Source organism: Mycetomoellerius zeteki, unplaced genomic scaffold, assembly GCF_001594055.1.
Source record: "Mycetomoellerius zeteki isolate Tzet28-1 unplaced genomic scaffold, Tzet1.0 scaffold106, whole genome shotgun sequence".
Lineage (NCBI taxonomy): Eukaryota > Metazoa > Arthropoda > Insecta > Hymenoptera > Formicidae > Mycetomoellerius > Mycetomoellerius zeteki.
This window is the reverse complement of record NW_017255975.1, coordinates 3,256,514-3,270,478: the sequence shown is the minus strand read 5'-3', so window position 1 is coordinate 3,270,478 and position 13,965 is coordinate 3,256,514. Positions and strand designations below refer to the sequence as shown.

Sequence of the window (13,965 nt, the reverse complement as noted above, 5' to 3'; positions counted from 1 at the left end):
TTTTGATATTCACAATATCGGATATTATTATAATTAATTATATAATAATTAATTCTAAAATGAAATTTTTTAAAGTTCTACTTCCAATTAAATAAAAAAATAATCTTTTATTGTACTGATAAAATGTTAACTGTAAATTGATCAAAGGATTCATTAATAAAGGAAAAAGCACAGAGAACCTAAAGCACCTCATATACTCGACAGCAGTATCGTAAAGTAATCAATGAGAAGAAAAAGTCATCGAAAAGACTTGCCGCGCGCGAAAAGGTGTTTTAACAGTGCACAAGACTAATATTTTTCTTTCGTCCTTTCTCTCATCAAATTATAGCAACAGATATGGCAATTTTCTTTCAATAAAAGCTTAAAAACAAGTAAAATTACGTTTATTTGATACTTATATATTTATTATATGTGTATACCAATTCCACAGATCGAAATAGAAATAGAGAAAAGTAAAGGGAAATTAGGCCAAAAGTTTCATGCAGTGACGTAAGTACAGCATTAATGCTGTTAGTGACTAATTATCTGCAATTTCCGAATAAATTATATTATCAACTTTCGATATTCTAAGTAAGCTAAATTATATTCTCTGAATTCGAAATTCCCTTACCGCCTACTGTACACGCTTCCATAAAGGGCAACCTTTTCCTCAAATAAACTTTAATTACGATTTCCACTTTGTATCTCTCTTTGCGCAAATCTTCTTAATTTTTCTTTAAGCAGCTTCTCGTTCTACATGACAAGATAAAAAGAACGTTTCTCTTTCTTTACGCGCTCTCAGAGAGAAAGTCAATAAGAAAAAGTATTTTTTTCCACAGAACGAGAAATGTACCGTGGCGCGGTACAAAATCCATTAAACGATGCGTAGTTGGCGCGGATCGAAAACCGGAAGCGGTGACGGCCGGCGGCGGCGGAAAAATGCAAAGCGGAAAAAGAAATGGCGTGAGAGGTTCTGGCGAATCCGTTCGCAGCGAAACGTCAACACGTATAAAGGAAAGAGATTATTATAGCGGCCTCGTTTTCTCTTAATTCGCAACACGGTCAAATCGCGTGACGCAAAATAACATGCGCGTTTAATGGAACGCGGAACGTTCGTACGCGGACCGAGCTTCGGCCGGCACGGCGTTAAGAAAAGACTCGCGCACTCACGACGATGTCAGATTTCAAATCGAGATATTATTACGTGAGAACCCGTTTCGACCGCTGGAAATAAATTCTTGGAAATTTGCATACGGATTAAGCCGCACGCCTATCGCGCGTACTATCGTCCCCGGCTTTATCTGTAAATCGTATTATAAAAATGTCAAGTGCTTTCGTGCACTCGTAAATTCGTACGGATTCGAAAACGTTCTCCAGCAAATCGTAACGTACGATTAGCCCCCTTTTCGTGGACCTTTCCGTAGCGAAAGGTCGATAGCGTATTGATCGCGCGGCATGTCGACGACCGGGCACTAGGTGAAAGCACGTCAATCTTGGTTAAAGGCACGGTAATTGCATAGACCCACGTGGTCCCGCGGAAACAACGGGATTAATGGAAGGTTCCGCATATATCTGATACGCGTATGTATGCCAAACCCGAAAAAGTTGTACTTGTTGCTGCCACGAGTTCGTCGAAAACTCCGTAAATTGCAGGTCGCCGCATCGATATCCGAAGGGACTTCGTCGGGTATGAAACCGTGACAGTGCTCGCCGAGGCAAGCAACGAATCGAGGGGAAGATTGCGAGAAAGGGATCATCAAAAGCGTAAATTTGAAAAAAATTTGAAAGAAATTCTCGCGCTTATGATATCAAAAGTAGTCGCGTTAAGCTGTAATCACGCTGACAATTGCGTGATTGTGATTAGCAATTGGCGATTACTTTTCAACCAATAAAAACAAAGCAGTCACTGATTGCTTTGCTCCAACTGGTTGAAAAGTAATCTTCAATCGCCAACCACAATCGCGCAATCGCTAATGTGATTTTTACTCGCTACCTCAGCCATTGTCGTCGAATTTAATAATAATAATTTTATTGATATGCAATACATTATGGTCCGATTTTTCATTATCTGGTTAACTCGTTGTTTAAACTTATGGATCAATTCTAAGCAGAATCGTAAGACTCGTAACGTGTTTTCGTAAAACTTGTATATAAGAACTTATGACTAGTATTCTAATTTTATGCGTATGTATCGTAGATTATTCTACGTAAATATCTACAATTTTTTAATAAATTTTATTTATAAAAGCTAGTAAGAAGCTATCTGTAAAAATATTGTATAAAGGTATAAGCACTTAAAATTCTTATACAAGTCTTACAGGAATATGTTACGAGCTTTACGATTCTGCTTAGAATTTAGGCATTAATCTTACTTAACTTAATGATAATATAAAAATTGTGATTTTCTGGCTACGATTAATCATTAAACTAATGGTTTTGTAATGATAATTTCAAATTAAATCAATAATTAATCAGGTTAAGCTTAACCACCAAGTTAACCAGTCTATAAAGGAAAGAAAATATACATCAAAACACAAAATAAGACTTACTTCAAGTTAATTACTTCCTTCGTGTTGCCTCTTTTTTTCGTTGCGTGAGCCCCACAAGAATTCTTAATTCAGATTTCAGATTAAAAAACACGGTCAGGCTAATGATTTTAGATTCCGTTCGCGTAGAATGAATAGAAACACTTAGAGTTTCGAGAGGGTAACTTCGCAGTCTGGTTTCATTTGCTCGGAAATCCCTCCGTATCTTCGAGAGTTCCACGTGCCGTTTCTCGGTTACCTTTTATTGTATGGAATTGCAGCATCGAAACAATTCGCAGGACACATAACTGCGTAAAGCACGACGACGAAGTCGGAATGTACGTGCGGGCGCCGAGCCAACAGCAAATTCGACAAGTTCGCAGGCACTCAATTAAAACTTCGTCCTGTCGTTCGCTCAACGAGAAGCTCTCGTTGATGATGGCTTCGTGTCTTTTTTTTCTCTCACCATCGCGAATTCGACGTTGCGATCTTGTCGAGTGACACGGAAGGAACCGTTTAGTGTAATTTCGTATTTTATTATCGCTGCGTTTCTACTCCTGTTTGAAATTTCACTTCGTGCTCTTATAGCCTCTCGAATATTCCTTAGCTTTAATCCAGATTCTTTCCGATCTCTGTCTACCTCTTTCATGGAATACTCAGATTTATCTTAGATTACATTCAGAATTCGTTGGTTAAAATTGGAAAAGAATTCGTGCTTCGAGCTTCCTTTTCTTTGTTCCGCGAGCAGACTTTTGGCAATCGCAACACGCTCAGTGAATACCACGCGGTAAAGAGCGAACTATCGCATTTTTTATGGCAGAATTTCTTTTAATCTTGAGTACAGAAATCATGGCGCGATCAGAACGCAGTCATGCTGGCGTTCGAAGGGACGATCAGGAGCGAATTGGCGAACGGTAGATCGGAGATGCGACGGCGCGAATCGATCGTGGCGTCGAAGCTGACAAATTACAACGTCAGAATTTGCATTAATATTCTCGCCGGCAACTGTCGCAGGTCGGATCTTCTGTTCGCTCGATATGATGTGTGACACCGATATACGTCAAACGTATTCCCATATCTCGTATATGTACGATTACATACGTCAGCCATGCGATTTTCATCTACCGTAATCTAGCGGGATCGTGTCGTCACTTACCATATGGCAGCTCCAGCCGGCAGTCGATCAGAAGCGAGTGGCCCGTCGGTTTCTTCGTGCCGATGATGTCGTTGCCCCTCTGCTCCAGTTCCAGGCCGAGACTGACCCACTGTCCGGTAGTTTCCTAAAATCGGAAAACGCCATCCTTTAAAAGCACAGAGCCACTTTTTTCCAGGCCTGATAAGCCGGTAAAGTACTACGGTTACCGCGCTACCGGTCATAAACTCTCGTTACTGAAAGTTAAAATCGTCACGGCGACATCCGGGTATCTCCACCCAGTCGCGGATACGCCGCGGTACCTTCAGCGTTCGTGCACGAAATAATGAATTAATTAATACGGACCATTAGTCACGGTACCTTCAGCGGTACGTTACCGGGCGGTACGGAAAATATAATTCACTCGAAACGATCTCCCTCTCTGTATTCCGGCCAGTGCGTAACCCCCGAGAGCAGGTGCAATTGTTACATAAATATGAGCCGCCGCATAATTTATGTTATCGTCAAAGCCGTATTCTTTGCACGGCGTACGGAATTATGTCTATGAGCGGATGCGATATTGCACCATTGCGGAGATGACGTATCTTACGGACGTGCACGTGCAGCTTATGCACTACCGGTACGAAGACTACTGAAAGAAGGAAAAGCCATATTCAATCCTCTCGACTTTTCTGCACTTTTCCATTTTACGTGGCGAGTAGTCGGACGAAAAATCGAGTGCAAATTGGATCGAGTGCGGCAAATCTAAGAAAATCTTGACCAAAATCAATAGACGGGGAGTAAAACTGCAGCTACGGCTGCACAGTTCGATATACCTATATACATTTTTTGTTGTCTTACATAGCACGTGACTGTAAAACAAAACATAGTTTCGAGCATCGATGGTTTAGCGGCTTAAAAGCTTTGTAACCATCGTAATTCAAACGAATCACGCCCGAGGGGCTTTTGCCCGTATCAATTTGAGTTCCTGCGCGATCTTTTCCTTCTAAAAATAAAAACTTTTCCCCAATCACAGGTTGATACGTCGAACTGTTATGTATCGTGACGTGACTTTCTCGATCGAAAAAGTTGTGGTTGGCGGACGATTAGTTTGTAAATTATTCCCAAGTTTCGCAATCGCTTAGTTGTAAAATATCTTTAACAAGTTGACGAAGGCATAATTTAAACTCGCAAGAAAAACGAGCGACCAACTTATCCGCACTTTCGACGATGATTTAACGCAAGTAACTTTACTTCGCAAACACGCTTCATGTGCCACGCTGCCGATATCAGCAGCGACGAGGAAAACACTGGAATTGCACTATGTCTGGCGGTGAAAAAGTATTTTCTCGAAAACAAGATACAAATCCTGCGGCGGCGCCCTGTCTCGGATAGATCTGTTTGTTCCGCAAAATTCGAAGAGAATTACGATCTGCGCGGAAAAGAAATTGCGGCCAAATTTCAATGATGCGAAGAAAACATTGAAATAGATAATCTCTCATTGCCAAATTACGTCACTTAAACTTTGCTTTTGCTATACAGGATGTTCAGCGTAGCGGTTCGCGGGGTTTCTCAGATACTTCCACAGTTAAAAAAGTTAAAACGTGAATATTCATCTGTTTTATACAGGCTACAACATACGATAAAAGAATTAAAAAAAAAAGTTTTCATAGAAAAATCAAAGCCATCTTAAATTTTTAAATTTTTTTATCGCATGTTGTAGCCTATATAAAACAGATAAATACTTACCCTTCAATCTTTTTTTTAACTATCGGAAAAATCGTACAGATCGTTACGCTGAACACCCTGTATATCAGTTGGCTTGATGAACTGATTTTCTCTTGAATGCATTATGTTATACATATACATCTGCATAGCATCAATTTCGCAGTGAATATCGCTGACACAGCAATAGGCATTATTATAAATGAGATATTGTAATCCTAGTCATTCTGTCCTCGTTTGTGGCATGGAAAATAACAGCGATACGATATTTTTATAGTCGATACGTAAATAGCAGAGAGTGGAAATTGCAGAAGATTATTCCAATACCGGCTCGTGATCTCAATTGGTCGGACGCGACGCTAAGATATAATCGGCTATTATTAGGGGTAGGTTGCATTTTGCCTTTGGAAATCAATAGACCATTAAAGACCAAAGCGGACATCCATCGGCAGGCATACGAAAACATCGATGGCAACAGAAAGTCACCCTTGTTCGTTATACATAACACGCGAAAATACAGAGATCGTATCAATTTATATCCACCTACTGGCATGAATCTTTCTTCTTCCCGCGTCACGTAAATGTCGCATGTAAAATGTAAATTCTTCTCTCGGACATATTTCCTCGTGAGAACCCGCAATTTTAATGGACAGCGCGATAAATGAATTTTTCATTATTATGAGGAAAGTTAAAATTTTTTGCGTTGATAAAGCATAAGTACGGGAAGATACCGTGGATAGTTTCGCCATTAATGATGTTAAAATAAGAAAGACAGCAGTTCAGGAGTACTGTGTGGTCGTTCATTCCAGTTAATTCCGCCCTATTACGGTGCTACTGCGGGGGAGAGTCGAATTAGGTTAGAGACGGGAACTGTGACGCACCAATCGCCCCTACTTTTCTGGTTTCAATCTCTTTTCTCGCAACCCAGCCTAATTAACGTATCTATCACATAGAAAAAGATAAGAAGTGAGATACGCGTTCGCGTCTCTAGTGAAAAGATGGTCGCGCTATCGATTGATCGCTATCACTTACGACGGCTCAATATGCGCTTCTATCCAGCATCGAGAGAAGGATATGATTTCTCAACGATATTAGAGCGGAGTAAACGAGTTTTCATGCAATTTATTGACTTTCAAAAGAACTAGGAAAGAACATGGGCAATATTTATAATTAGCTTTGCAAATTAACGCTTTATTTATAATTAGCGCGTTTATTAAAAATAAAGAAGTTTTACGCTTCATAGTCGTATTATTTGCGCAACGTCTTCCGCGTTTGACTCCTATTGCCCATGTTCTTTCCTAGTTCTTTTGATTTATAAGGAGTCTTTGTTAGTTTGATTTGTTATACGAACTTATTGACTTTCATAATTGACTTACTGATAGAGCCAGCATGAAAAAAAATTGCTCTTTTTTTATATATCGGGTAAAATAATTTTTTATTTGTTTAAAAAGAAGAGCACGGTACATTGAAAAAAGTTTGATAATAGCTACCAAATGTTGAGTGAAATAATTCCAATCAAATGTTCAGTTAATACAATAAAAAATAATTTTACTTTTCTAAATATTCGATAAGTATTATGCATAATAATATAACCAATCGTTTGGTAATAGAGGAAGGTCACCGATACCGACATAACACTTTGTTTTTAGACAATATTTCTTAAACAAAAGGTAAAAATACAACTTCAAGAACCTAAATACAAACTAAAAAAATGTCTTCTATCAGATAGTATAAGCAGTTTTTTTTTTATAATACTATTTGCAAGTTTGTAATAATTAAGTTTTTCGTAAGTTATGCAAAAATGAGCGTCTGACAAAATGGGCTCCAAAACTGACATAGCAGGCAATAATGCCAACATTCCTATTCTATAAATAAAGATATATCCTATTCTGTAAAGAAAACTAATTTATACTATAAACATTTAAAATGACATAATATTATCAATAATACAGTTACTATTATTTTAATTACGCAATTTGCAAAAAAATACCATAAGAATTTTCTTCTCGGATTCATAGAATTCGTTTTTAGTTGATTTACAGAAATAAGCCACAAATATATGAATTATGAGTTTGTACTTCTTTAATTAGCTATACAGATCACGTTTTTATTAGTATTAATAAGGTGCAAAGGTTAGTTTCTAAGAAATAAAGGGATGTCGCTTTAGGAAACCTATGTCAGTATCGGTGACCTTCCAAATATTTAGTAAAGTACAATTTATCTTTTGTTTAAACATTTGATTGGAATTATTTCACTCATTAGTAGCTATTATAAGATTCTTTTTTTGATATAGATTAACGAACATATAATTGCACATGTCACTTCCCATTTTATCCTAAGCCATCGTATTTTGTCGCATCGATCATTCTTTCCCCGGAAATTATCACGTGGGACGATTTATTTTCTCCACGTGACAAATAGCAAGAGACTGCGGAGAAATACATCATCAAACCACGTTTCTGCGCAAGCCATGTGTGCATGATGCGACCGCTAATAGTTCGTTCTGTGCCTCTTTCTTCTGCATCGTCTCCTCCGTGTCCAACACACTTACGTCGGTGAGATCTTGCTTCTTAATCTTACGATAAAAAGAAAATTGCCGATGCAACGATAGCGTCATAGGAGTTGGTGATCGTGGTTGCGGAGGTGGGGTTGACGAGCGTTCACGAATAGGACACGACACCCGCGTAATTAAGCGTCCGACGGCACAATGACTTTCCACCAGTCGGCAGAAATACTCGTACATCAAGAGGCAGCGTGGAATTCAACGATTTTCAGTTTGGTGAGAAATAGCGGGTGTTGAGACGCGTTAACGATAACGTCGGAGGACCGAAAGTTTTAAACAATAATAAAGGATTTATTAAGGTATATGTGAATACACAACTAGTAAAAGTTTAATGCCTATTATGGTCGAAGCTGGATCTTAAATGCTTTTAAGTAATTTCTGTGAAATTATATGCTAAATATGTTACAGTTATTTGAACTGCGCACCGAAATGATTTTTTGAACTATATAAATTCACATAGAAATTATTTAAAAGCATCTAAGCTTCGACCGTAATAGGCATTAAACTCTTACTTGAAAGTTTTAAGCTTTCTTGTAGCGGTGAAAATTCAGTCAGGTTCTGCATCGCTCAAAATCTACGAACTGCTCGATTATACCGATCACGATCGAGAAAACTTTAGTCAATGGTCGGTTCAGATATTTTGCCAGTACTAAAAATCTATACATGTTAAAATACGCTGTTAAATATCAAAGGAGCAATGGTAACCCAGTTTCTTGAGTTAAATAACATTTGGTTATTTTTAACTTCCATGTATGTCAAAATGTAAATCAATCCATTCTTGTAGTTCTAAAACAACGTCCATATTAACGTATATACTAATAAATAATAAACAATTTAAGTCAAATTTGATTCTCTTGAAATAAATTATTTAACTCTATTGTTTTAGCTCTTAAATTAATGACATATTAAATAGATCATGACCTATATAAAATGATTAAAAATAACTCAAATTGAATATAATTTAACATTATGAATTTAATAGTGTGAACTATAGATTTTTAATATTGCATATATCGGAATACAAGCTAATGATAGACGTACCTATACACTGTTTGATATCAAAGAACAGTGTGTAAATCAATCTGTTTCTGTGGTTAGGTTCAAAGTAAACTATGTCCATATTAATGTATGCACTAGTAAATAATAAACTAAACTTGAGTCAAAATTAATACACTTTTTTCCGATACGTTAGTTAACTACATCAACTTTTAATTAAATTAATGATATATTGTGAAAGAGTACACTGTAAAAAGAAATGTGTTTTATTCTTTACTCCATTTTTTATACACTTAAAGAAGTTTTAGTTTTAAACTTTTTATAAACGCATAGTGTTTTAAATCCAAAGCACATAGTGTTTTGTCTATTTAAAAAGTTTAAAACTAAAATATCTTTAAGTATTTAAAAAATGGAATAAAGAATAAAACATTTTAATATCTTAAAATTAAACACTTCTTTTTCCTGTGCAGTGACGATGTATAGAAGTAACTAAAAATAACTAAAATTGAATATTATTTGACATTATGAATTTAACAGAATTGATAGTCAAGCAAGATAATATTAGGATACGAGCCACATAATTGCGAATATGGCCGATTGAACTATAGTAGGTATCTGCTCAAACAAGACGTATATATAACATGTTCATCAGAACTTGAACGCACTAACAGCATTGTTTGCGCATTTACTTACAAGCGCATTTGTTACGGACGGCCGAGGATTTGTCTTAAACCGTTTGGAATGACGGCTGCATTCACTGGCGAGTATTATTTCGCTTGAGAAACAATTGTATGACTACAACTAACGTTTAAACAAATTGAAAGAGTTAATATCAATAAATAATAGTACTAATTGTCCTTTAGCTAAGCCAGTTTAAAAAGCTTCATGAAATCGCGCCTCTCGCTTTCCGAAAACTTCAATAGTAATAAAAACGCGGCATCGTTTCGCAAGCAACAACAACATTTTAACCATTTTCGTTCACGACAATAAATTTATTTAATATCCAATCACCCCTGCCAAATGATCCTACGCGCAACAGGATTAATACCAGCGATTTATTTCTGTCGCGCTTTATTACGTCGCATGTTTATATAACTAGACAGGCGGTTCGAACGTAACAACCGTTTATTCGATAGTTCCAGCGCACATAACGTGTCCCACGCGTCGATGGGTACATGCTTCGATTTTTCCGCCCACGAGAACGCAAGGAGAGACTCGTTCGCCGATAAAAGCCGTCTCCGGCCCGGCCAGCGTGGCCGCTTGATTTCCCGCTCCCGACACGATTCTCAGAATGGAATTGTCGACGATTGCCGCTCGTCAATTCTTCGGGTCAACAAAGCGGTCGACTACATCCACTACCAAGGTCTCACGAGTCACTAGTCAAGAGCAAACAGCAAATAACTCGCCTCAATCCTGCCAAAATGTCCTAACTTCCCTGGATGGTATCCCTTCGTTTTGTTCCTAACACGAGAATACTCGACCACGTGTCTATGATCGTGACGTGATTTCAACAAGACTAGGACGACTACTCCAGAAAGAGAGAGAGAGAGAGAGAGAGAGAGAGAGAGAGAGAGAGAGAGAGAACAAAGGAGAAGAGCCGAAGGAAAAAGGTAAGAGCATAAATGGCCTGCGCGATCGATCGATTCCTTCTTACTTCCATGACGTTTTCCTCTTTTCTCACCCTTCTCCTCTGTACCAACCGTCCCCGAAAGTACGATCGTCCATCAGATTGAAATTTTCCATGGATCACGAAGGTGATCCTAGGGATCCGTTTCCCATCAGCCGGTTCTCGAGACCCCGTAGTTACGGATGTTACTTCTCTTACGTTAAGCGTAGCTGATAAGGACGCAGGACTCTTTGCTGCCGCCGCTATTAGTAAATCGAAAGTGGTCTCGTTCTTGTTTTCTCGTCTGGGTTATTGCGGAAAATATCAGGGAGCCACTTAAACGAACCGTCGATTAATTTTTCGGCGTCCATTAAAGCTGAGATAGAGAGGGATCTAAGTTGTCGTTATCGTGACTATATCAATGAAATAGAATAAATAGATAAACAGACAAATAGATAAATAACTAAAAGAAGAGAGACGAAGAAAAAGATTCGAATCGGTAATAAAAATGCAAATCACGAAAAATAAATCGCTTGTGGAACAAAGGTCCGATTCGAACGAGGAAATCCATCTCTCCTTCGGACAGAGTCGTATAAAACCGGAAGGACGAAATGGGCTCGCGGCTCGCTATTAATCAGAATCTCGTGAATTAAAGTCAAGACCCGAGATGAGTGTTCGCGAGTGTTGAATCAGCTACCGAAATTCAGCCGTTGGAAGACCCGCCGACGTGGAAATCTTCCACGTGCTGTACCTTTGCGGAATTTCGTTGCTACGTAGGTAGTACTTGATCGTGACGATGTCATGGCACAGGAGGAGAGACAAGAGATTGTACGAAAATGTCCGTTAACAGAGATGCTGTCAGTAGCACGCGAACGAACGGGCGTACTCAACGCTGTCGGGTACGGGACAATAAGACATCATCGTCCGTAGCGAATTACAATCTGTGTCTCCGATGTTGGCGGCGTCAGGCCGAAATCATTTCAAGCTCGGTAGGTGTATTTTCAATGCGTATCGAATCGGGCAGATTCGTATTAGACATCGCGTGCAGTTTTATGAATATTTTAAGCCACGGCTGACCCAGATAGTCCTCTCCGCAACACGAAAGGCAAAGTAATCTGACCTCATGCATTGGTACTTCGAGGCTCGTTTACTTCACTCCGTCGCGTTTTTCGCTCGTCGCCATCGTCGCCGTCATCATCGAGCATATACGGTTACATATCATCTTCATCATCTCTTCCATTCGTCATCTTTCATCCATTCTAGACCGAATCTCCTCGCCCACGTTGTCTCTTCCTCGCCTCTTTTATACTTTTTACACATGTGCGCGCATACATTTACCATCTTTTTTTCTCTTTTCCGCATTGACGCTTTATCTCTGCGAATGTCACCGCTACCGGGAGCGCGCGGTTCGTCGATCGCTCGTCCAGAAAAACGTGAAGGGAACGATTTACAGCGTGATTTGTGGATTCACCCATTGTTGCCGCAATCGTGCGGTTTAAAGCGGAAAGTCGAGCGAAAGAACTTTGCCGAGCGAGAATGCCTTAACACATCTCTTGTCGTGGGATAAATGACGACTTGTGCTCGCTTTTGTGCCCGTGGTTGCAGATCATAGATCACACGGTCATCAACTTCTGCTCTCGTACCGGAGAATAACGTAGTATTTCACGGAGAAGCGAAAACGTAATGGATACGGGTATAAAGAATATAAAATTGTCGCGCAAAATACTTTATTTTGCGAATGTGAATGGGAGATCGTTAACGCAAGGAGTCTCTCTTCTCGAAGATCGCGTAAATGCTGCCGTGTCAGGCTTCCTCCAAGCAAAGAAAAAGGGCGAGAATCAGCTGAATATTTCGTCAAGGTCGTTGCCTTTCCGAAAGCTTGCTTCTATGTGTGTGCACGCAGCATAGTGTCGTCGTAAACCCATGTAGACCACATCGCCCACTCGAAGACTCGGCTACCCCGAACGTTTCATTGAGCGTCGAGGTTTGGCCGCGCGCCAAGTGACGTCACAAGCGGATGAGGATCCGGGTATTGGCGATGGCGATGTCGTGGTCGAGAACGACACCGGACGTGATTTCGACCTCGTTCGTAGAAAGATCGTACGAATGCGAATTTAAATCCTTAGCAAAGAGATTGTCTTTTATCAGAGAGCAAATTTTCCTTTGCATTCTTTCTACTAGAGTTTTCATTGAGGGAGAAAAGTTATGCGATCAAACACGGCGTCGAACTCTGTAATCTTTCGGGTGTAAAAAGGACAGCTTGACGAAAGAGATACTCACAAGGAGTAGCGTTAGTCAATGAATGCAAAAATGGAACTGTGTTCTCACACATAATAAAATTGTTTAATATTTGTAGTATAATCTTATTTGAGTTGTTCGTTTTTTTGAAAGATGCTGCAGATATTTCGCGCGGAAGAAGCAAACAAGCGTAGGTCTGATTTTAGTCGTCTTTTTTACTTGTTTGTTGAGATTGTATATGTATATATATTGACCGTATTTCTTTTAATACTCTCCCACAAATTATTTGCACTCATTAAAAATACAATTTCGCTAAATATTAATTTTAATGAAATGACTTAGAAAACTGTCGCGCGTATTAATTGGAGAATACCTTTTCGTAGAAAAAAGTTCAAATCCGATTTATGATACTAATAATGAGACGTCCTGCCATGAAGAGGACAACGGGAAATCAACTTTAAGGCACTCTCTTCGGAGCGATCTCTTCGGGGAATTTGAATAACAACCAAGAAAGAGGAATAAAAGAAAAGAAATTGCTTCTTCGTTTCTGGGTTGCGCATGAGTGACTCCTGTCTAGTCATTTAAAAGAATGACTGAGCGCTCCAAAGAGTTATTATTCTCGCCAGGGAAAGGGTGATTTTGCCGAATGAATACCTTGCATTTCTTCATTTCTGCAACCTTGAAATGAAGCATTCGGGCAATTTAATTAGTGAAAATTCACTTTTGTCGTCGTGCAGAAGTGCAGTCAACCGTCCTTCACAAACGAAGGCAGAAAGATAAAGGAAGCGAAATCGCAGGAAGAAATCTCGGTAGGATCGTAAACCTCAAAAGGCATACCGTAGTAGTACAAGAAAAGAATCTTAATTTTTCTAAAATCTCTTACTATTATACTTATATCGAAAATCAGACCGGAGAAGATCCAAGTACACCAATTTATCGTATGAGTCGCCAAGTGAAATGTAATTTGTGTTACGTGAATCGACATCCCCAAGTTCCGGTAACTTACGTTTCCAGAGCTTGAGAGCACGCCCGATGGAAGCGGCGATAAGAGAAATTGGGTCCCTCGTGGCTGCTATTAATATCTAATTATGTACGCTAATTATGAACGCAATATGCACTATAAATGTATCTTAGAGAGAGAGAGAGAGAGAGAGAAGAGAGGGAGAGGAAGAGATAAATCATCATCTCCGCTATCGCAACT

General features: G+C 39.1%; 1 protein-coding gene across 1 annotated transcript in view; it reads right to left on the bottom strand.

Annotated features, from left to right (window-relative positions):
- The window catches only part of LOC108722516 (uncharacterized), a 67,788-nt gene that overhangs the window by 32,922 nt on the left and 20,901 nt on the right, over positions 1-13,965 (bottom strand). Inside the window, exon 5 of the mRNA XM_018447669.1 lies at positions 3,661-3,784. Coding sequence (XP_018303171.1) covers positions 3,661-3,784 — 124 coding nt within the window. The remainder of the gene's footprint in view (positions 1-3,660; positions 3,785-13,965) is intronic.